The sequence below is a fragment of the Euleptes europaea genome, chromosome 14 (assembly GCF_029931775.1).
Source record: "Euleptes europaea isolate rEulEur1 chromosome 14, rEulEur1.hap1, whole genome shotgun sequence".
NCBI lineage: Eukaryota > Metazoa > Chordata > Lepidosauria > Squamata > Sphaerodactylidae > Euleptes > Euleptes europaea.
In genome coordinates, this window is record NC_079325.1 from 37,089,742 (window position 1) to 37,111,281 (window position 21,540).

Sequence of the window (21,540 nt, forward strand, 5' to 3'; positions counted from 1 at the left end):
GTGGGTAGAAGAATCTGGATTCTGCACCAAGAGCCACATTCCACAACTTGCACAAATTATGCAAACTTGGGTTATTCTTTCTGCTTTTAGCCACTAGTAGGGCCCAGGAAACTGAAATATTGTTCCAGTGATGGAAGATCCCCTCTCCCAAAGAAAAAGACTTGCTATTTTCACATTAGTGAGGTTCTCATCAGCAGTAATTTTTCTAGCTTCTGCCTACCTGCAAGTAGGATGAGCCCTATTTCCTACCTGTCCTTCACTCCCCTCGCATACTGAAGGCACCGGTGCAAAGTTAAGTGTCTGCCTCCAAACAGCAATTGCTCAGCTTTAGAATATGGCTTTCAATTCCACGGTGCACTTATGTGAAGGGGCGGGGAATGGGTACACAACAGCGCACCAAACGAGAAACTATTTAGTTGGTGCTTTATGGTCCAATTAGATCAGCCAGCTTAAAGAGACTTAATTTTTTTAAAGTATATAATGTCTTCCACTGAACCTATGAAGCTGCCTTACACTCAGTCAGTCCATTGGTCAAGCTAGCCCAGTACTGTCTTGGGTGACTGGCAACAGCCAGAGAAAGGCCTTTTCCAAACCTGTTACCTGAGAACCTCTCTGGAGGCTGAACCTCAAAACTGCATGCAAAGCAAGTACCCCTACACAACTGAGCCCCAGCCTCTCCCCCGTTTTAAGCTTAGTCTGTGTAGTTCACATAGTCTTCCCAGCCTTTGCAGTAGTTCACCAGGGTCTGAGACGGAATGCTTTCCCCCCTACTATCTGGGAAACTAGAGATCCCAGGAACTGGACTTAGAACCTACTGCTTGCAAAGCAAACCTACCACTGGGCAAACTGGAAATCACAATGTTTTACATGTATACTGCATTTGGAATGCTCAAAAAACTTGCAGGACTGTATCTCAATAATCCTTTGAACAGACCCGCAAGGTAGGTCAGTATTATTATGACCATACTGTAGGGTGGGGAGGAGCAAGGCGGACAGAACAGCAACCATCCAAATAATTTCATGGCAAAAGAAGAGATCTGAGCCACTCTCCTGCACCAGCTCTTGCATTATGTATAAACTAAACTTCAAAGTCCTCTTGCTTTTTGGATTGCAAAGTCTTAAGGCTACCATTTTATCTTGCACACATTATATGGACAAGACTTTGCCAATATGTGCACCTGACCATATTCAATACGACTTGCAGGACAATTGTTATAAGCTGTCATCACAGTTCAAGACACAAAACTCTACCAGGGGCGCAACTCAGTGGGATGTTTTCTCATGCTAGCTGCAGCCATTCTCTTGCACAGCTCTCGTTCATTTGTGGGACAACAGGACAACTTCCCACTGGTAGTTCAATAAGACGTCCCAGTTCAACACAGGAACAATGAAAGCGGGCACAACAGAATCTCTATTGACAGCACAGCTTTGCAAAACGTACAAAGAACGATGATACTACTGAGGTGTGTCTAGTCAGCCCCTGAGCTAGAAAGTAATGTCCTACAGATGCCACCCTTTTCCAAAATATGACTCCTCCTTTGGAGCAGTAGAAATGGGAAACTGGAAGCAAGGCTAAAAAAAAATAACACATCCAAGAACGAGAGTGGGCAAGCATTAATTTTTTTTAAAAAGTATTATTTTTACAAATTGCGCACTCTGAAATCCACATACGATGTAACAAAGTTGTAGCCTGTGATATGGACCCAAAGCCAAAGAGTATCCCCAGGGAAAACATTTAGCTATCCACAATCAGACTGCTGCATGGAATTCCTCTCCTTTCGGAGTTACCCTTTGAGGTAGGTGGTGAGATTATATATACTATGAATTTTAGGCAGGATCTCCAGAATGATAACCCAAAAGTGTATTATGCTGTCTCCTTAAGAAGAGCTGAGAGCGCAAAACCCACTAGTTGCTCATACAAATGCCTGCCATTTTCGTGGGCTTATTCCTTCTTGACTTTCACTGAAAAGGCCACCTCTTTCCGACACTACTCTCAAGGCTACCAGGTATGCGCAGAAGACACAACCCACTACCCATCCTAACCCACCTCCACAGATATGGTAACTGCCATCCAGTTATTTCTGGTAGAAACATCTCTCCGAACTTAGTTGCCCACCTGGGGAATGAGATGACCAACGATCTCTTCTAGCTCTCTAGGGGAAACCCCTCTTTACAGCAAAGCCCTAGCTGAGCCCGCACAATGCAACAGAAAAGTCCAGAAGCCCCACAGGGTTCAGCTGTGGGTCCCAGTCTGGGGGAAAATAGGAAATTATTAGGGTTTCTAGTAGCTCAGCCTCAGGAAGCAGCTTTCAGTCCAAATACCTGAGCCAAAAACATTATTGATAAAAACTCCAGAGCAGATAACCTTTTAAGGGCATAAATTCTCTCTTCACATTGTCTCTTGCATTTCTGCAGATTAAGTTAAAAAAAAAATCCTGTCACAACATACCTACAAATCTATACACGAGTTTTCACCCATGCCAGCGATTGTTGCACTTAAAACGTCTCCACAAATCACAACAGGTATGAGTGCCACATGATTATTCAAAGTGCTCCATAAAAAAAAAATTAAGGATGCTGCCACTGGCAGTGCAGCGGAAAGAGAAGCTTTTCTGCCGCTGTTGCCGTGGCATAACCCCTCGGCTTAGAATGAGACTGGAGAATCAGCCATCGCACGGACAACCTGCATTTTCAAACTCAGGATGAAGGATCCATCTTTCTTGTTTATTGCCTCTACCTTGCAGACACGGCAATAGGCTGATTCAGCGGAATGATGCTGTAAGCAGGGACACTTCTCGGTGTACCTCCATGAGCCTCCTTTTGTTGAGATGATAATTCTGACACCGAGACAATCTATACAGCTTGGATCTCAGTGAGCCAACGCCAGTCCTACCTCTCCCAAAGTGTCTGGTGTATCAAACGGAACTTAATGCTGCAATAAAATCGCTCGGCCCTCTCCGGCTTGGGTGTCCACGTGCTGGGTGACAAAGGACAGATGACACAAGAGGGTGTGGATTCCTGGCCAAAACCTTCCCTTCTGCAATCTGAGCTTCCTTTCTGATGTGCTGTCCAACAAATATACATGAACCCACAATATTCCGCAGACCTCCCTCTGGGCCCCAATAAGCTGGGATACGATCAAGACCGGCAATGGCAGACGGCCCATATTTCATTTACGCTGACGCCAGATAGGAAGGGGGTGAGCCTCTGTATTGAAGACATATTTGTCGAGGTTTATCAAGTCTACATCATCCGAAAAGAGCAAGAAAAGGTACTTGAGTGTTTCGCCGAGGAAAAAGCTCTCCATCTTATCTCTTGGCTCAGGATTGCTAGGGTTCTGGACGTTGTTTATGGAAGTGTAGCCACCTGTAGGAACCTGGATGAAAGAATTGCAAGAGAACAGATGGGTATACAGCATGGGCATGAAGATACAACTTATCTGGACCTATCAAATATAGTGGGGGGGGGAAGCTCCTCTTTGCCAATCCCTGACTTAGCCACATTATCCCTAGCCAGGTTTCCCCAAAAAGTTTTCCATGTAAAGGGGAAGGCTGGGAGGGGCTACGGAGGAAAAGGGGAAAGCGGAGACTAGGGTTAAACACTCCCACCCCATATACGCTGCTGACACTGGGCTGGAAATCATTATCCCCTTTCTTTGCAGTGGTCCGGTGGTGACCAGTTCTCTAATGTGTGTTTGCTGCTGCCAGTGCAGTTTCCCGCCCACCCATTCAAGTTACCAATGAACGAGAGGAGAGCAGCTGGTTGAGTCACAGCTGAAGACAGACATTTCAGTTTCCAGCTGTCATCCAGCCACGCCACTGACGCACAACTGAAGGCTGCAGAAGTTGATCATATATATATATATATGCACACACAAGTCCTGACAGGCAGACATTGGGGCTTGTGGTGCTGACTTGCAGAGCCTGAACCTTGTGTGGAGCAAGTTCCAAGCCTATCCCCCATCTCCACTGCCAATCCTTTCAGCCAGAATGAAAACAAGGAGGGACCCCCAGTGCCTAAAAGCTTCCCAAGTTGGCTGTCAAGATTGATTGGTTTTACCTGTGTGTATTTATTGAAGTTCTGGAGGATCTCCCAGCCCCAGTCCTGATACTTCTTGTCGCCTGTGAATCTATACAGGTAGAAAAAGCTCTCCACAGCTTCAGGGCGCAGAAGGTTATGTCTGTCTGCAGCCTGGGGAAGGAAAAATAAATTCAAAACATAACGGACCAAATTCAGTCTTCGCTAACTCTGCTACATACACACCCGCCCCAATACAGACAGGCCAACTGAACAAGGAGATTTTGCAAAATGAGAGGGAGACAGAGACTACTAAGGTCTCCAGCCACCATTCTTTGATAATCCTTACTCGAAAGGATTAGAAAACCTATAGCACAGAAGTGTTTCATTATTTCCAGTTTCAGAATCTGGCTTTTCCTGGCATGCAAGTGTCATGCTTTAAATGCACGCACATGCATACACATACACACAAAAGAAGAAAGGGTCATAGCTCAGTGGTAGAGCACCTGCTTGGCATGCAGAACGTCCCAAGTTCAATCCTTGGCATCTCCAGTTAAAGGGACTAGGCAAGTAGGTGATATGAAAGACCTCTGCCTGAGACCCTGGAGAGCCGCTGCCGGTCTGAGTAGACAATACAGACTTTGATGGACCGAGGGCCTGATTCAGTATAAGATGGGGGAGGCAGTTTGTTGAAACGGTGCTTGCACCTGGTGTGGTGTTTTGTTGCTCAACGGAGAGGCATCCAATGGAGAACTGGCACAAAAGATTCACACAGCATCTTCACCAGGGATAACATCAAGCAGCTCACCTTGATCTCCACATCTTTTCGGTCCTTCTGGGCGTGCATGTTGAAGTGGACGATCTCTGGGCTCAGGCCAGTCTCCACTTGGGCATACATCTGGCGGCAGGTCTCCGCAAGCTCTATGGCCAGGTCCAGGTGATCAGAAGGGAGTCCGTTGTGAGCTCCGAGAGCGAGGGCTCCAGGCAAGAAGCAAACCAGGTGGTCCTGGCCGAGACACACAAAGGAAGAATGTTCCAGGATCGCTCACACAGGGCTTTCCATTTTTCCTCTTGGAGACTCTTTCCGCACAAACCCCTCACATATTGCAGAGGCTTCTATGGCAAATTCCCCACACTTGTGGTAGCCTGACCAGCTAACTGGGGCTCACTGCATGAACTGTGAATGAGCTCTGAGACTGGAACATCCCAATGCTCCCCTGTAGCTGAGTATCACACGACAAGAACAGGAGGAATGGACAAACTATCTTTCGGAAATCTTGCCCATGATCACCAGTCTTCTCATCGATGAACCCTTGATAAACTTCCAAGGAGTTTGAAAACAGCTGCTCTAAAACAGTGACAAAGAATGTTCCAAGCATGCTGAATTCAGCTAAAAGCTATACAATTCATACTGTGTTGGGGGGGGGGGAGAGGAAAACAACAAGTTTAACTGAAGAAAGAGAGGGTAAGGAAGGCCTCTCCTGAAATTACTTCTCCCACTTTTGAAACTTATAGCCAGAATTGTATGCATTTTGGTCGCTCAGTAGTAAGCACATGGACAGAATGAAATACCACGCCATCCTTCAATTTAACACATTCTTTAAAGGACAGCACAGCTCTCATCTGTGCTCTGTAATGTGATGCAGCCTGCCTCTGCTGTGGAACGCTGGACCTTCTGGTCTGTCCCAAGGGGCTTCTCCCTTCTCTTTGTTTCTTTGTATGTGTGTGTCTGCATACTGTGCACAACACACCTTACATCTGACCAAGTGGCCTCTGGCTCACAAAAGCTTCCGCCACAATAAATTGTTAGCCTTTAAAGTTGCCATGAGACCCTTTGGGTTGGATTCCACACTTTGTTTTGCTAACAGCAGTGCCTTCTTCTGGTGCAAGAAGCCTTCTGCCGGAGGAAAGCCCCTCTGTTAGGGAACAGAGTCACAGAATCTGACCCTTTGTTGTTCTGGCTGCTATAACTAATTCAGCCCCCAACCCTGGAAACTGCAAACAAGGTTAAGCACCCCCCTCCCCCCAGCAGCTTACCATTTTAGCACTGAAACGGCCATGAGCGAGTTCACCTACGAAAGTCAGCCTTTTGGGCTGGGATTTGCGAAGGAGATGCATCTTTACCCCTTCTATGCCCTTCACGTAATCTTCCAAAAGCCTGCCAATTAAACATACTTGTTATGGGAGGAGTTTTACAATTGTGACTCATGTCAGCTAGGCAGGGCTCCATTAAAAAAAAAATAGCAGGGCTCCCTGTTTCAAATCCAGCCTTCGCACTCAATGGCCTTAGGCAAGCCCAACTGCTTCACCCCTACCCTGCAACATTGGGATCATAACACTGGCTGACTACAGGATTTTTTAAAAAAATATTTATGGCATTTCCATACTGCTACTCTGTTACAAGTAGTTTGTGCGTGTAAAGTGCCAACAAGTCACTGCCCGTTTATGGCAACCCCGTGCAGTTTTCAAGGCAAGAGACTAAGAGAGGTGGTTTGCCATTGCCTTCCTCTGCACAACAACCCTGGCTTTCCTCGGTGGTCTGCCATCCAATTACTAACCAGGGCTGACCCTGGTTGAGATCTGACAAGATCAGGCTAGCCTGGTCCATCCAGGTCAGGGCCTCCAAGTAGTTTAATTTTAAAAGGTAAAAGTCCCCTGTGTAAGCACCAGGTCATTCCTGACCCATGGGGTGACGTCACATCCCGACGTTTACTAGGCAGACTGTGTGTACGGGGTGGTTTGCCAGTGCCTTCCCCAGTCATCTTCCCTTTACCCCCAGCAAGCTGGGTACTCATTTTACCGACCTCAGAAGGATGGAAGGCTGAGTCAACCTCGAGCTGGCTACCTGAAACCGACTTCCATCGGGATTGAACTCAGGTCGTGAGCAGAGCTTTTGACTGAAGTACTGCAGCTTAACACTCTGCGCCACAGGGCTCTTGAAGTTTAGTTTATGGGCCATTAAAAATCACAAAATACAAGCAAGCTTTAGAGAGAAAGAAAAACATAGTGATCATTCTTCACAAAATCATAGCAAGCGTAGGAATCATAATCTGGAAGAAGATTCAAGCCAGAAACTGGAGAGCTGGATTTCTCCCCTCCCCCCATCTTGACTGCTGTCAATTAAAAGGTCAATGATGACAGCAGGAATTAAAGGGGGGGAGCTTTCTTAGCCTTCCTTTTGCTGAGGACAGTTGCTGGAAGGATTATAACAAAATCATGTATTGTTACTACATTTGAGAAGCTTTGCATGCTTGAAAGCGCCACACCAATGCTAAGAAGGATTATTGTTACTGCCCTCCACTCCATTACATTTCTAGTGGCGTGCGTCATCTGTTAAACCTTAACCCATCACATTTGGAAGCAGACAACTTTTCAAACACAAAAGAACATAGCTTACGGGGGGGGGGGTGTCGCCTGACGAAAGGATGCAGCTGCATTCCCACCTTGCTCCAGATTGCCCCGAAGTCACTTCCACCCAAAAACACAGGACCCCCCCCCCCCCGGCTGAAAACGCCTAGGAGTTGTCCATTTAAGCAGGACACATCCTGGAGATGACCAGAGAGGAGGAATGACGGACTTACTCATTTTCCTTCTTCCCCCCCTGGATCCACTGCTTCAGCAGGTACTCATAGTAGCTGTCTGCTCGAGCTCCGAGGGTGTAGACCCCCAGGTGGGTAAACTGCCCACTGTTGGTGTTGATGAACATGGGCACCAGACCATCGTTCTTTCCAGGGAGGGTGTGAATGTGTTGCATCACCCCATCGACGGCTTTCTACGGGGGGAAAAAACCCCAGGAAATCTCTCGAGCTCAAATACAGAAACGCGCCGGATTTTTAAAATTAAATTACGAAGGGCTATTCAAATGGTGGACTTTGCAAGAAGCGCTTGGCTGGATCAGATGGATTTGGTCCTACTGTGTGCTATAATGGGCCGCTCCTCATATCCTGGTATCTCCTACGTTACTTTAAAAAAAAAGAAGAAGAAGAAGCCTGGTTGGTTCATTTTCAGGAGATAAATTGTAAGTCAGGAAGTAAACCTCCCAAAACTTGTGTACTTTTACACCTCACTTTGATAAAGCCCCTAAATCGAACCACACCAGTAACTGAAAATACTGAACAAAAAATAGTTGGGGAGAATATGAGAAATTTCTTCCCAAATGAAAATTTATTCCAGCTTTAGGGGCACATCTCAACCAGCCAGGTCAGCTCAACTATTTGTTCCTCAAGCTCCGTTCTGCTTGTAGCTTGTTGCCTCCAGGATGACATACATGCATGAAAATCATACATGCACGGACAGAGGAAAGCTCCCATGTTTAGAATTGGGGCCTGGACTAGATGACCTCTGGCTCCCTTCTGTGCACTGTCAGAAAAGGAAGGAAAAAATAGAATCAAAGCCAGTGGCTTTACCAGTACCTGGAACTTCTCTTCCCCAGTGAGCCGCGAGAGCTCCCTAAACTCCAGCTGGATGCTGGTCACTTCGGCCACCGTGCTATCAGATGTCCAGCGCGGCGGGTGGGCTGTGCCCCGGCCAATGTTTACATCCGAAAATGGAATCTTGGAAGGGGTGCTGAAGGCTGGCATGAGTCTGCTGCCAATATCTTTCTGAACAGCAGAGAACATAGAAAGGCGGGAGTGGGGGAGAAACAGAAGGAAAGATTACGGTTGCCTTGTTTAAATGCTGTACAAGAAAGAAAGACTAGGCAGACAAACTGCATCAGAAAGGCCCTGTTAATGAAGAAGAGTTGGTTTTTATATGCTGACTTTCTCTACCACTTAAGGAAGAATCAAACTGGCTTACAATCACTTTCCTCTCCCCACAATAGACACCCTGCGAGGTAGGTGGGACTGAGAGAGCTCTAAGAGAGCTGTGACTAGCTCAGGGTCATCCAGCTGGCTTCATGTGTAGGAGTGAAGAAACCAACCCAGTTCACCAGATTAGCATCTGCCGCTCATGTGGAGGAGTGGGGAATCAAACCTGGTTCTCCAGATTAGAGTCCACCACTCCTAACCACTATAACACGCTGGCGCTTCATGTCTACCTGGCTGTCACTGCTTCATCAACTTTATATTCCCCTTGTAAATTTCTAAACTCAGCACCCCCTCACCTCATGGAGCCTGTTCCACAAAGTGGGAGCTATGATGGAAAAGGTACAGGCTCTGTTGATGTCAGGTGGGCTAGTTTCAGTGGGAAACAGCCAGTAAGTGCTAGCCTAAGAACTCTAGTTGGCACACTGGGACATAAGGGAGGAGGCAGTCCTTTATATATATGGATCCCAGGCCATGAAGGGCTATAGCAGAGGTCCCCAAACTTTTTGATTCATGGAGCACTTTTCAGGAGAGAAATTTGTCCCGGTACTAATTTTCACCTAGCACCTATATGCTAAACCAAATGGCAGTAGTATTTTTCTTTCCAATCTCTTCACGGAGCACTAGGAGATGTTTCGCGGAGCACAAAGTGCTCCACGGAGAACAGTTTGGGAACCTCTGGGCTAGAAGAACCCCTGAGAAGCTTGCAAGGAACCCTGGCAATTCCCAGGAACACAATCTGAAAGCCACTCTCTGTAGCATAATCCTGAAGATGGGGCTTACCATTATTAGGCCTGTGACAAGTGACACTTTGGGGGATCAAAAGAGCTGCTTTGGCAGGACTGAAGGGATTGTGTGTGCCAGTGAGGCCTTCTGCCATTTTCCCTGCATGCCTTGTAACAGTGGGTGGCATGTGGGAGGGGGAGGAGGAGACTGCCATTCAAGCCACACAAGTCCTCAGCCCTTTCGGGCACAGAGAACTAGCTACATGGTTCTTGGGATCCCAGCTCAATATTCAAAGGCATTACTTATACACCCACACATACAAACGTTAAGTGCTGCCCTGCTATTAAAAATAAAACAAAGCCCTTCTAAAGGGACTAAAATCAGCCACCAGTGAAATAACTACCATTCAAAATCTCAGACAGGCAACAAAAAAGAACAGTACAACACTTCAATAATCTAGACTGGTGCCCATCATCCACCTGGCAGTTAAACTGGCCTTCGGCAGGCCATATAGAGGGGGAAGATCCCTCGCAAATTTCCTCCCCACCACTTGCCCCGAAAAGCATACCTTGGTATGCAGGTCTGCAGAACTACTTCTAGGGGGAAGAGGGTGCATTTACATGGCAAACTTACATTGCAGGCTTGAAGCAAGTTTGCTCCTTGCTTCCCCCAAATTTACACACACACCTCCACATGCCCACCGCAGGGATTGAAACTTTGTGGGAGTGCCTGGAGACTTCCATTATCATTTCTGAGATACGGGAGACACACACGGACCAGGGAGCAAGTTTCACATTCTATGAAAAGATAAAAGGTTGCTCACGGCTTTGTCGAGAAAGAGGGAGTCCCCGGACAAGTGATAGGTGCTGAGCAGACCCCCCAGGATCCGAATGGCGCTCTCGAAAAGGTTGACATCCACATTCTTCTCGAAGTTTAACTCTGTTGCGACCCACTTCCTTGCTTCTGCAAATTCTACATCGGGGGCGGAATCCAAAGTCACTCAACAGAACCATCAAAAGATTTTCTGGTGTGCTCTGGGAGAGGAGAAACCTCACAGAGCGGGGGAAATGTTAGAACTCAGGAAAATCCCGGTCCCCAAGGACACAGCTGATAACCTCTGTAGATCCTGTGCCCCTCGCCCCACCAGTGCAAAAAAAAGGGGCACAATTACGAGAGATGAGCCCACAGTAAAGTCTGGCTGGTTGCGTCTCATCTGCATGTATTTAGACAACAGCAGTCTTTAGACAATAGCAGTCTCTGCCCATATATGAACTGATTAGGATCATCTGGTGGGGAGCAGGCTGATCTGTGCCCCACTATCTTTTGAAATGTGGCAGGTAGGCACAAGAGATGGGAGTCTTTCCAGGAAAAGGAGAGAAGGGCTTCTTCTACAGAACTCCCTCCTTGCTGCAATTACTGGGTGCTGCCTACTCTAAGTTTCAGACTGAGCTGAAGATATTTATTTGTTCCCCCAGGCATTTGGGGGAAAAGCAGGATCGGTCAAACAACATTTTTTTGTTGGCATTACAATCTCATTTTAAGGTATGAAGAAAGCAGCAATTAATCTTTTTATTGCTGCTGATTTGAGCTTTACCTGTCCTGTTCTACTTTGTCAACTACCGATAGAACCTTATCTAAGAGATGATATAGAAGCAGTAAGTGAATCCTCGTGGCTAGGGGCTATGGCAAGAGTGCAAAGAGAGCCTCTCAAGTTGCCAAGCTTAGCTCAGCCCTGGATCACTTGACCTTTCCGAAATAAGGCTTTAAGAGGGGAGTGGTCATGTTCATGGAGGAGAGGGGTATTCATGGCTACTAGTAAAAATGGATGCTGGTCATGATGCATACCAGTTCTCTCCAGGATCAGAGGAGCACGCCTATTATACTAGGTGATTTGGAACACAGGCAGGACAATGCTGCTGCAGTCGTCTTGTTTGTGGGCTTCCTAGAGGCCCCGGGTTGGCCACTGCATGAACAGACTGCTGGACTTGATGGGTCTTGGTCTGATCCAGCATGGCCTTTCTTATGTTCTTAAGCCATGAATGGCCATGTGTCTTTCATACACAGGAAGGGTCAAAGATGCAACTTTCAGTAAGATGGAAGAGGCACAAATTTTGACCAAACTATGATTTTCCTCCACAGTATATGGATTTGGCAAAGACTCAAAAGAGCCTTTTTACAGCCACAGGAAGCACACTAAGGTCGAGGAAACTGCCCCATTTCTGGTAGGAAGATTTCCTCTTCACTCACCCCCACAGGTATTGCTGGCAAAGTAATAGATGGTGGAAATGAGGCAGGGTGAAAAGCCAAAAAAAGAAAAAAAGAAACTGACCTTCCTTTAGGCCCAAAATCCACATGGTGTCCAGTGCATCGATGAGTGTCAGGCCCAGTCCGAACCACTCGCTGAATGACTTGGAGATGGGCTTCAGCTCGTCGTGGCCCCAGGCAAATTCCTTGTAGCCTTTCCATGCATGGCGGAAAGCCTCTATCACGGCCATCTGGCGCTCATTAAGAGGCACTAAAAGCAGAAAGCGTAACCCTGTGATTAGGGTTGCCCGGTGCTGGCGGGTAAAATCCCGGGCTGCCCACCAGCCAGCTGACAGCCAGCGGGCACACGCGCGACGTGGACACTCTGGCAACCTCAGCTGAAACTCTATGGGAACCATAACGTTTCGGCCGGGATCGCTAAAGCGTCCGTGTCACTTCCTGGTAGACCCGGAAGTGACATAGGCACGTAGCGTGGGGTGCATGCACGTGCTGCGTCAGGCGCGCGTGCGCACGTCTGGCGCAGCCCCGCAAAGCTCCCGCCGGTGGAGCTGCGGGGCGTGGCAAGCCTACCTATGATGCAGAACGGCATCGGGGCCTGGCTTAATCGAGGGTTTCAATCTAGGTAGGTTCAGCTCATTGTATGTGGCCAAAAGCCATTACAAGAGTTAAACATAGGGGGGAAAAGTATAAATCATTGATAAAAGTTACATTTTAGTAACAAATTAAAACTTGAGGAACTTATCAGAACTGGAAATTATCAGGCAACTGAACAAAGATCATTGTTAAAAGTTTGACATTCAGGGCTTCGATCTGTTGGTTTTAAATTGTAATGAGGTGTCTAAGCCGCCCCGAGCCACAAGGAAAGGCAGGAAATAAATATTTTAATTAATTAAATTAATCAAGGGTCTCTCTTGATTCCACCTTCCCCTGAATTTAGGAAGAACAGTCACAGTGCACCTTTGTAAGAGAGGATGTGGTCAGAAGAAGGCACAAGTCGTATACCCAATGATCTCTGGATTACATACTTTTCAGACACACGTCCAGTGAAATAGCCAGCAACTGGCTACCCAGAAAGAATAAGATCTGACCCCACTAGAGCAGGCAGGAGTGGGGAGAGCCCCCAGCTAGGTTCTGTCCTGATCTATTACCTGGCTCTTTTTGGTCTTCAGATTCCACGGGCGAGGGTTTGTCCAAGTCCTTAATTTTGTTGGAAGGAGACTCGGTGATCTGGTCAGGTTCAATCACTACTCCTCGCCAGCTGCAAAGGATAACGATGCCAGGAATACTGACCACAGCAGTTTGCTACAAGACATGGCAACTTCTGCCTTGATAGCAATGTCACAAAGATGTATGGCTAATAATTAAAAGTAGAATCAAGCGCTGAGAGCCTTCTCTTGCTCCAAATGCTGCTTACTAGAAGATTGTTCCTCCAGCCTCTTTTTCCTCCACCTGCTGCTGGGCCACAGAATTGCCCATAGGCCACCTGCCCTTCTACAACTCCCCTCCTCTGCTGCCCCCCTCACACCTGTAACTCCCAGAATTCTAATGTGGTGCCACTTCTCAGCTTTCCTTAAAACCTCAGAATTTCCCACAAAGCCTTTGGCTTGACCCCCAATGGAAACAAAGCCTAGGTGTTCTTAGCTCTGTGGATGAATTAATCCCTTATTACTCTCTCCTCTCCATTCCTTCATTCCCTTGTGCTCTCTCTCTCCCCCTCCCCAACTTAGACAATCTGTAAAGCTACACAGTTGCAACTCTATAATGTGCCGTGTATACTGACAGTAGCAATAAAGAGCTTCCTAGAGCAGCTCCTCCAGCAAAAGGACAAGAATCACCCCACCCACCCACGCACTTCTTTGGGATCTGTGACACTTCATCCCACCCACCTAATAACAGACTTTTCTGTTTTGTGCTCTTGGACCGCCTGATGAGGCTCTTCCTCTGCCTTGGCTGCATTCTCCCGCGGCTTCACCTTTGAATTTCTCGGAGGTGGTCTTAGTTGCGGGTTAGGAGGACGTCGTCGGACTGGAGGCTCCTTTGGGGGCTTCTGGAGAATGGAAGCAAAGGAAAATTATCATAATTTTACTCCCACACATGACAAAATAGACCAGGCTTTCAAATAGATGCTTACTTGGCTATAAGTTATCTCCTTTTCTTTTGATCTGTTTACTTGGCTGTAAGTTAGCTCCTTTTCTTTTGATCTGTTACACCTGCCATGCATGATTGGCATGGTGTATGCATGGGCAAGAGACCTAGTGATTCTTGTGCATTCAGGGGCAAGAGTGGCATAAGCTGGTGCCCAGTATGTAACTGCCCCAGCTGAACAGCTTGCTGTTGCCACATGAGACTGAACCCAAGGCTGCTTGTTACTAGCTCCCAATTACATCTCTTAGGGGAGAGTAAGGATGCAGGAGAACATGCAGATCTCAGCCAGCCTAACTCCTGGGATAGCTTTGATAGTTCCTATAGCAACTGTGTATCTCACACAGTACAAAAATGAACATAGCTCTTCAAATGGAAGCAGTAGGGTCCCCACTCCAAGGAGCATACAATTCAGCTTGACCCCAGGAGTGATGAAAACTCAGGTCTTCAGTCACTTCGAGCCCACTTTGCATCAACAAACTCCGCCCACATTGAGCAATGCACTAAGGGCAGGCACTTGAAGGGCAGGGCTCACAGTCCAGACAGCCTGTAATGAAAAACGTCCATGTGGACATGAAGATGGGGCCCAGGCTTTTTTCTGAAACCTGCACGTGCCACAAAGTATGGAGCTGTAGGCTAATCTCCAAAATCTAAATAGGATAACAGAAGAAAACACATCTGCTGCAGGTCCCAGCATCTTTCTTAAGGAAGTTCTCCCTCAGTACAGTTGTGGGCAAAGAGGCCTGATCACAGGTTTGTCATTACTTCATCTTAACAATTGCACAACCCAGGCAACCCACAGCCCTACAGACGTTTATTGTAGGTTTCTTCAGATCTAAAACCCTGCTTAGCCAGGCTGAGAGTCCATCTCATCCAACAGTGTCAATCAGATGCTCCTTGAAAGGCTACAAACAGCTTTGCCATCCCCTCCAGCTGCTGCCTCCCAGTTACTAGTATTCAGAGGTACACTGCCTCTGAATATGGAGGTTTCATTTAGCTGTACAGGCCTTTCTTTCATGAAATCGGTTAAATCTCCTTTAAAATCATCTAACTCAGTAGCCATTGCCATACCCTGGGGTAGAGTTGCCATACTCTGTGGTAGAGTACTTTGTGTGAATGAGTATTTCCACTGATATGTCCCAAACCTATGACTCATTGATTTCGCTGGGTGACCTCAAGTTCTAGAATTCTGGGAGAGGGAGAAAAAGTAACCTCGATCCATCTTCTCTACCCCATGCATAACTTTATCAACCATCCCCCCCCTTGTCTTTTCCCAAAACTGAAAACCCTAAATTGAAAACTCCCAAACGCTTTAGCATTCTTTTTCAGCTCCTTGGTTATCTTTTCTGCAACTTTTCCAGAGCTTATGATCCTGAATGCCCAGATCAGTAATGCTGGATGCGCTAACTTGAAAGCCGGTCTGCTTACCGCTACCAAATTTACCCTTGCGACGTGCAACTGTAGGAGAGAACTGCAGCAGCAGGCTGCGCTTTTATATAGGGTGCCAATGAGGCCACCAGGCCTGGCCATGTGCCCTTGGCAAACTGAGCATGCACCCTGTAATATGCCCACAAATCTTCTGCAATATGCAGAGGTTCCCGGGGAGATGAGTCTATGTGGGAAAAGTTCCTTGCAACTGAACAGTTTTAAAAATGTGCATGTAGCACTAACAAGGCTCCAGCTATGAAGTGCACCGCATATGAGACTGCTATCCCCAATCCTGCACACAGTAAGAAGTGTTTTAAAATTACCTGAAGTGAAATATCTGAGTAATCCCTGAAACCAGGATCAGCTTGCTTGGGTATTGGCAGAACTGCCTGATTTGCTGGGTTCAAACCCGGGATCTCCAAATCCATCCTCTGCTCCCCCGAGGATCTGCTGGTCAGGCCTGCATGGGGGAATCAACTGCTGTGAATGCCAGCAATGCAACATGACGAGATCAGCAGCTGAGGCTCTAGAGCTGATGGAAGGAAAGGGCCCTGCCAGCTTGCCCCCCACTCAACCACTGTCCCTTGAAGACTGTGTACCCACAGAAAGGCCCCTTCAGCTGTGGGTCCTGTCACCTGCATCAGGGATACACATCCCACCACACCCTCGACAGACACTTCAGGGGTATCCATCTGTGGTGTCCTTAGATATAGCCGTGGCTAGAAAACAGAGCCTGCCGGGAGATGTACTATTGTAGGACAGGAAATAGGAAGTAGAAAGGTGGGGCCTAGGCTACCTTACTGAATGATCCAGTGATTATTGTGCTTGTTTAAGATTTACAGTAAACTTTTTTTGGAATCTAAATTGTCCTCAATTGCTTGACACAACACCATTCCAGAGAAATGTCCTCTAGATTACAATGTCATGGACCTCCTGCATGCAAAGCGCATACTCTCCCACTAAACTACAGCCTCCATCCAAACACTAAACATATGCCACGTCAGAGCATCAGGCCATCTAGTTCAGTAATGTTTACCGCGACCAGCATCAGCCCCCCAGAGCCTCGGGCAGGCAATACTCTTTCCCTGTAGTTGTTACCTGAGATGCTGGGGACTGAAAATAAAGCATGTGCTCGACCCCTAAGTCACGGCCCCTCATCCCTGGATTATTCACAGCCCTATTTAGCAATAGATAATGTTGACATTTCCAAGGCAGAATACTTACTTTTCCAGGGCTCGGTCATGTTTGCATAGGTGATGACTCCACAGACAGCCAAGAAAGCAAACACGAAGAGGATCACGCTCCGCTGGAGACGGGACAGCTGCTTCCATTTCTGAGAGTGAAACGTTACAGGAAATCAGATGCGATGTTCAGCCCGTGACAAGGAGCAGATTCAACACAGCCACTCTCCAATCCTCTCTGCAAGTTTCTACAAATAGCACTCAAAGCAGACCTGTTTCGTCTCTTTGAGAGGCAGTGGAGAGAAAGCACCTCCTGAGTTATTATTCATGCCGTGCCATTAATGAACCTGGCACTTTACAGCACAATCCAAAGCAAAAAAGCTTCACCAAAGCAGAGGAAAAGCAGGAGGAGAAATGGAAAAGAGCCACAGAAATTGAAAAGAGCCATGGAAAAGGGATTTTAATTGACCCAGGCCTCATGATCAAAGACATTCTTCTACCCCTTTCCTAAAATACAGATCCTTTTCCTCAAAGAGCTGTGGTTCAACGTGGACTGGGTAGATGGCAAAAAGTAACATCTATTTCCCACAACTTCCCACAGGCAAATAAAAAAATCCCTGCCCCAAGTAGCTTACAACTGGCACTCTGGTAGCAATGGAGAAATGAGAGGTTACGTTAAGGAGGAATAAGCATAAGCAACTTTAGTTAGGAAACAACAACAGGGAACTGAGGAGAGTAATATACACCCTCTCCGCAAGCCTTTGAACCCACCCTGATTTTATCACAGTTCCACTCTTGCCTCTGCCTCCCATAACTCAACTTCAATATGAAAACATCACATTTCTTTTCTGCACAGCCTGATGCACTAGATCAACAGCAACACTGCTATCTTACTTAATTTCTCTGTTCGACTGGGGCTTGGTGGCAGGTGTCAAAAGATGTACTGTCAATTCTCTACGCCACATACATTTATCAAAGGGTGACAGCCACTGGGGTTTCAACCCAGATGTCTGTCTTGTTTTTGTTGCGACATTTCTCCATGTTCAGGAACACCACAGTGTTGGATTGGGGGTTGGGGGGACAGGAACGGGGGAAGGCTGCTGTCTTCATTCTTGTTGGCCACTATGGAAAGAGGACATTGAAATAATGGGCCTTCTGTCTGATCCAGCAGGGCTCCAGAGGTTCTGCTAGAATCCGCTTTCAACTGCCAATTCTGTTAGCATCACATGGGAGCAAAACTGGAGAGTCTAGGGCTCTCATATAGGGCTGCCAGCAGGTTTTATTGATTTTCCCATTTCCTCTACCCAGGGCACATGTGATTTTTTAAACACTATCTTGGGAAATTCACATGTCTGCATTTAACAGTAGCATGACAGGGCAAAAATCCAACATATGCAGCTTTTCCAACAACCAGAGAGAAGGATGTGGGTCACCTTTGAGTTTCCTGTCGCACTCTGCAACTTTAAAAGTCTTGCAAGCAATTTTTAGAATAGGAGAAAAGCTGTGGAGTCCAGAGCTCCCAAAACAAGGCTGCAAGTAGGTTTTACTGGTTCTCCTATTTGCTATATTCATAATTCCCAAGTATGTCTACCACCATCACATACAAGTATCATAAAAAATAAATTTTAAAAAACCTGGCAAGGCTCACAGGTGCAGCTTTCCCTACAACAATGGGGGGCAGGAGGAGAGAACTAGCTGCACTCGTGGGAACCTTGCCATGCCTGCAGCTATTAAACAGCAAGCCAAACAACCCACTACTCCATGCAATTAGATATCTAGTAACAAAAGTCGCACAAGAGATGGATTGACTCAATAAAACAGGGATGGGGAACCTTTTTTCTGCCAAGGGCCATTTGGATATTTATCACATCATTCGGGGGCCATACAAAATTATCAACTTAAAAATTAGACCGCTATATTTGGTCAAACATTTAGCCAAGAGGCACGACCGGAGACAGCTCCAAGTGTCTACCACATAGAGCGACTCGCTTTTGAGCTCTGCTGTCCCCAGCTGGGCCCAAGAGATTCAGGCAGGGCAGCATCCTCCTGAGCTAGAGATCTGCCAGGACCCATGAAGGGCCAGACCAAATGATTTCAAGGGCCTTATACAGCCCCTAGGCCTGACGTTCCCCACCCCTGCAATAAAGGAAGCCACAGCCTTCAGTTTGCAAGATCTGAGCAAGGCTGTAAAAGATAGGACATTCTGGAGGACTCATTCATAGGGTCGCCATGAGTCGAAAGCGACTTGACGGCACTTATCACACACAACAAAAATCGCACAGAATGGCCATTCCACGCCATTAAACAGCAAGGCAGGGCTCCAGAACAACTGGAGCATGCGAAGAAAGAAATCCGACAGATGCAGCTTTTTCCTGCAAAGGGAGCGAAGCAGCTGCACCGGGTGGACCCCTGCCCTGCATTGTTAGAAGCCCAGCCTCTCCTGCTATAGAAGGCAGCAGAACGACCACTGTAAAAACCATTTCCCCTACAACCCTTCCCCGCCCGCTCACGGGCTGCCTTCAAAAAGGCAGACCGTACCGCACTTCCCCACCCCAGCCTACAGAAGGCGCCGTGTCGGGTTCTGCCCGCCTGCCGCCTTGCCCCTGCCGCAGGGGGCGCTGCTGAGCCGCTCTACCACCCGCCACTCTATGGCTCCCCTCCTCACCCGTAAACAAGACCGTCTCCGCCAGGCCTTGCTGTTGTTGTAGCCGCCGCCGCCTCCTCCCGCCGCAGGCCCAGTCCCTCCACCGCCGGGGCTGAGCGTTACCGAGATAAAGTCCCGCCTGGGCGGCGGCGGCGGCGGCAACGAGGCCGAGTACATAGCGGCCAGCGACGGCCCCTCAACGGCTGACAGTTCCTTCCACGGCCGCCATGACTCCTCCGGGCTGCCCAGGCTATAGAGATGACGAGAGAGAGCGACTTCTTCCGTGTGCCTCCCTTCTCGCTCAGGCGGAGCTCTATGGTGCCATTCTTAGCCACGTCCCCCCTTTGGTTTTACAGCGGTCCTCCTGCTGCCTCGTATAGCAGGAGAGGTTGGGCTTTGAACAGCTCCAGGGCAGGGATCCACCCGGTGCAGCTGCTTCGCTCCCTTTGCAGGAAAAGCTGCATCTGTTGGATTTCTTCGTATGCTCCAGTCATGCTAGGAAAAGTTGAGGGCAGCAGGAAAAGAGGAAGACCCAACAAGAGATGGATGGACTCGATAGGGGGATGCTTTTTAGTGCAGGCATAGCTCACTGCCCATATGCCAGATTTTAGACCCTGGGGCTAATTCTTAAGCTCCTTAGACATGAGTATGGCTTGGCCATCTTTCTCAAAGGGAACAAGACTTTTAATGGCTGGAGCACGTGCTGAGCATAATTCATATTCCTCCCTGCATTCAGAGCACTATATTGCCAAACCTGTTGGTGTTTCACTTTTTGCCCTGTTGCATTATGCATCTTTTCCGGTCCCAAGAATGTTAGCATCTATCATTTCTTTATTCCATAAGCATTCCATATATGGAACCGGATATTGACCATCTCATTAGCCAAAAGCAGCCCCATACTTCCCATTGAAATATAAGTCTATGTTGATTAAAATCGTTCTTTATTTTAAATATTGCATTCTCTTATTTTTTGTGCACTACAAATAAAATATGCGCAGTGTGAATAGGAATTTGTTCACATTTTTTCAAGCTATAGTGTTTCAAGCTATAGCCAGTTCACTGTCCCTCTGTTTAAAAAGTTTGAGGACCCCTGCAATAAAGGAAGCCACAGCCTTCAATTTGCAAGATCTGAGCAAGGCTGTCAAAGACAGGACATTTTGGAGGACTTTCATTCATAGGGTTGCCATGAGTCGGAAGCGACTTGACAGCACTTAACACACACGCACACACATGCTCCAGTTGTTCTGGAGCCTTGCCTTGCTGTTTAATAGCTGCAGACATGGCAAGATTCCCACAAGTGCAGCTACTTCGCTTGGGAGAGCCTTGCCTCGTGTTCATCAGCAAGGCCCGAAACTTCCATGGAAGAGTTGCTAACTTACAGGTGATGCCTGGAGTTCTCCTGGAATTACAACTGATCTCTAGACTGCAGAGATCAGTTTCCCTGGTAGAGTTGCCAACCTCCAGGTACCAGGAGATCTGCTATTACAACTGATCTCCAGCTGATCGAGATCAGTTCACCTGGAGAAAATTGCTGCTTTGGCAACTGGACTGTATGGGGCACTGAAGTCCCTCCCCAAACCCCGCCCTCCTCAGGTTCTGCCCCAAAAACCTCTCATCAGTAGCAAAGAGGGACCTGGCAACCCTATTCCTTGGAGAAAATGGAAAATTTTTGGAGGGTGGGCTGTATGGCATTATACCCTGCTAAGGTCCTTCTCCTCCCCAAATGCTGCCTTCGCTAAGCTCCACCCCCAAATCTCCAGGATGTTCCCAACCTAAAGTTGGCAACCCTAGCAAGTTGTGTAAGAAAGATAAAGTAAACTTTCCTATGTGGCTCTGAGAACTGTAATTTCTCACTTTTTAAAATAAGTACTTTTAGCATAGTAACGTTATTTATTTACTGATTTGGAAAATTTCTGCTGCCAATTAGCTGCTAAGAGACCCAAGAGGAGATTCACACGAATTATAAAAGCCACTGGCAGTACAATCCTAAACAGTTTCATTATTCTAACCCCATTGACTTGAAAGGACCTAAAAGATTTTGCTTTGTGAGTGGGCCATCGTTCTTAACCTTTGGTTATGATGATGAAACGGATCTTCTTAGGAAAGGTGGGACAAAATGTAACCAGTCTGCTTCTCAGTATATTGTAATTTACAAAATAAAACAATATGTCATCTAAAGCTCTTTAACTAACAGTGCCCTACAGATACGGTTTTCCAGCAAAGGTTAGTTTCTGTACCGGGATTCGTAGGATTGATTCATGCTCAACACTGGAAAATGTTCCCCTGGCTGCACTGGTGACACTGTTTGCTGTGCTGACTGTGACAAAGGAAA

General features: G+C 47.2%; 1 protein-coding gene across 1 annotated transcript; it reads right to left on the reverse strand.

The window, feature by feature from the left end:
- Nucleotides 1–3,111: 3,111 nt before the first annotated feature.
- MAN1B1 (mannosidase alpha class 1B member 1) lies at nt 3,112–19,385 on the reverse strand. The gene is made up of 13 exons (XM_056860371.1): nt 19,230–19,385; nt 16,608–16,716; nt 15,707–15,843; nt 13,700–13,860; nt 12,962–13,071; nt 11,878–12,063; nt 10,372–10,520; nt 8,430–8,618; nt 7,599–7,789; nt 6,055–6,175; nt 4,826–5,023; nt 4,060–4,191; nt 3,112–3,376 (listed from the first exon to the last, which is right to left on the reverse strand). Exons 1-13 carry the CDS (start codon nt 19,383–19,385, stop codon nt 3,170–3,172), a joined length of 2,046 nt encoding a protein of 681 aa, XP_056716349.1. The 3' UTR covers nt 3,112–3,169.
- Nucleotides 19,386–21,540: the final 2,155 nt, after the last annotated feature.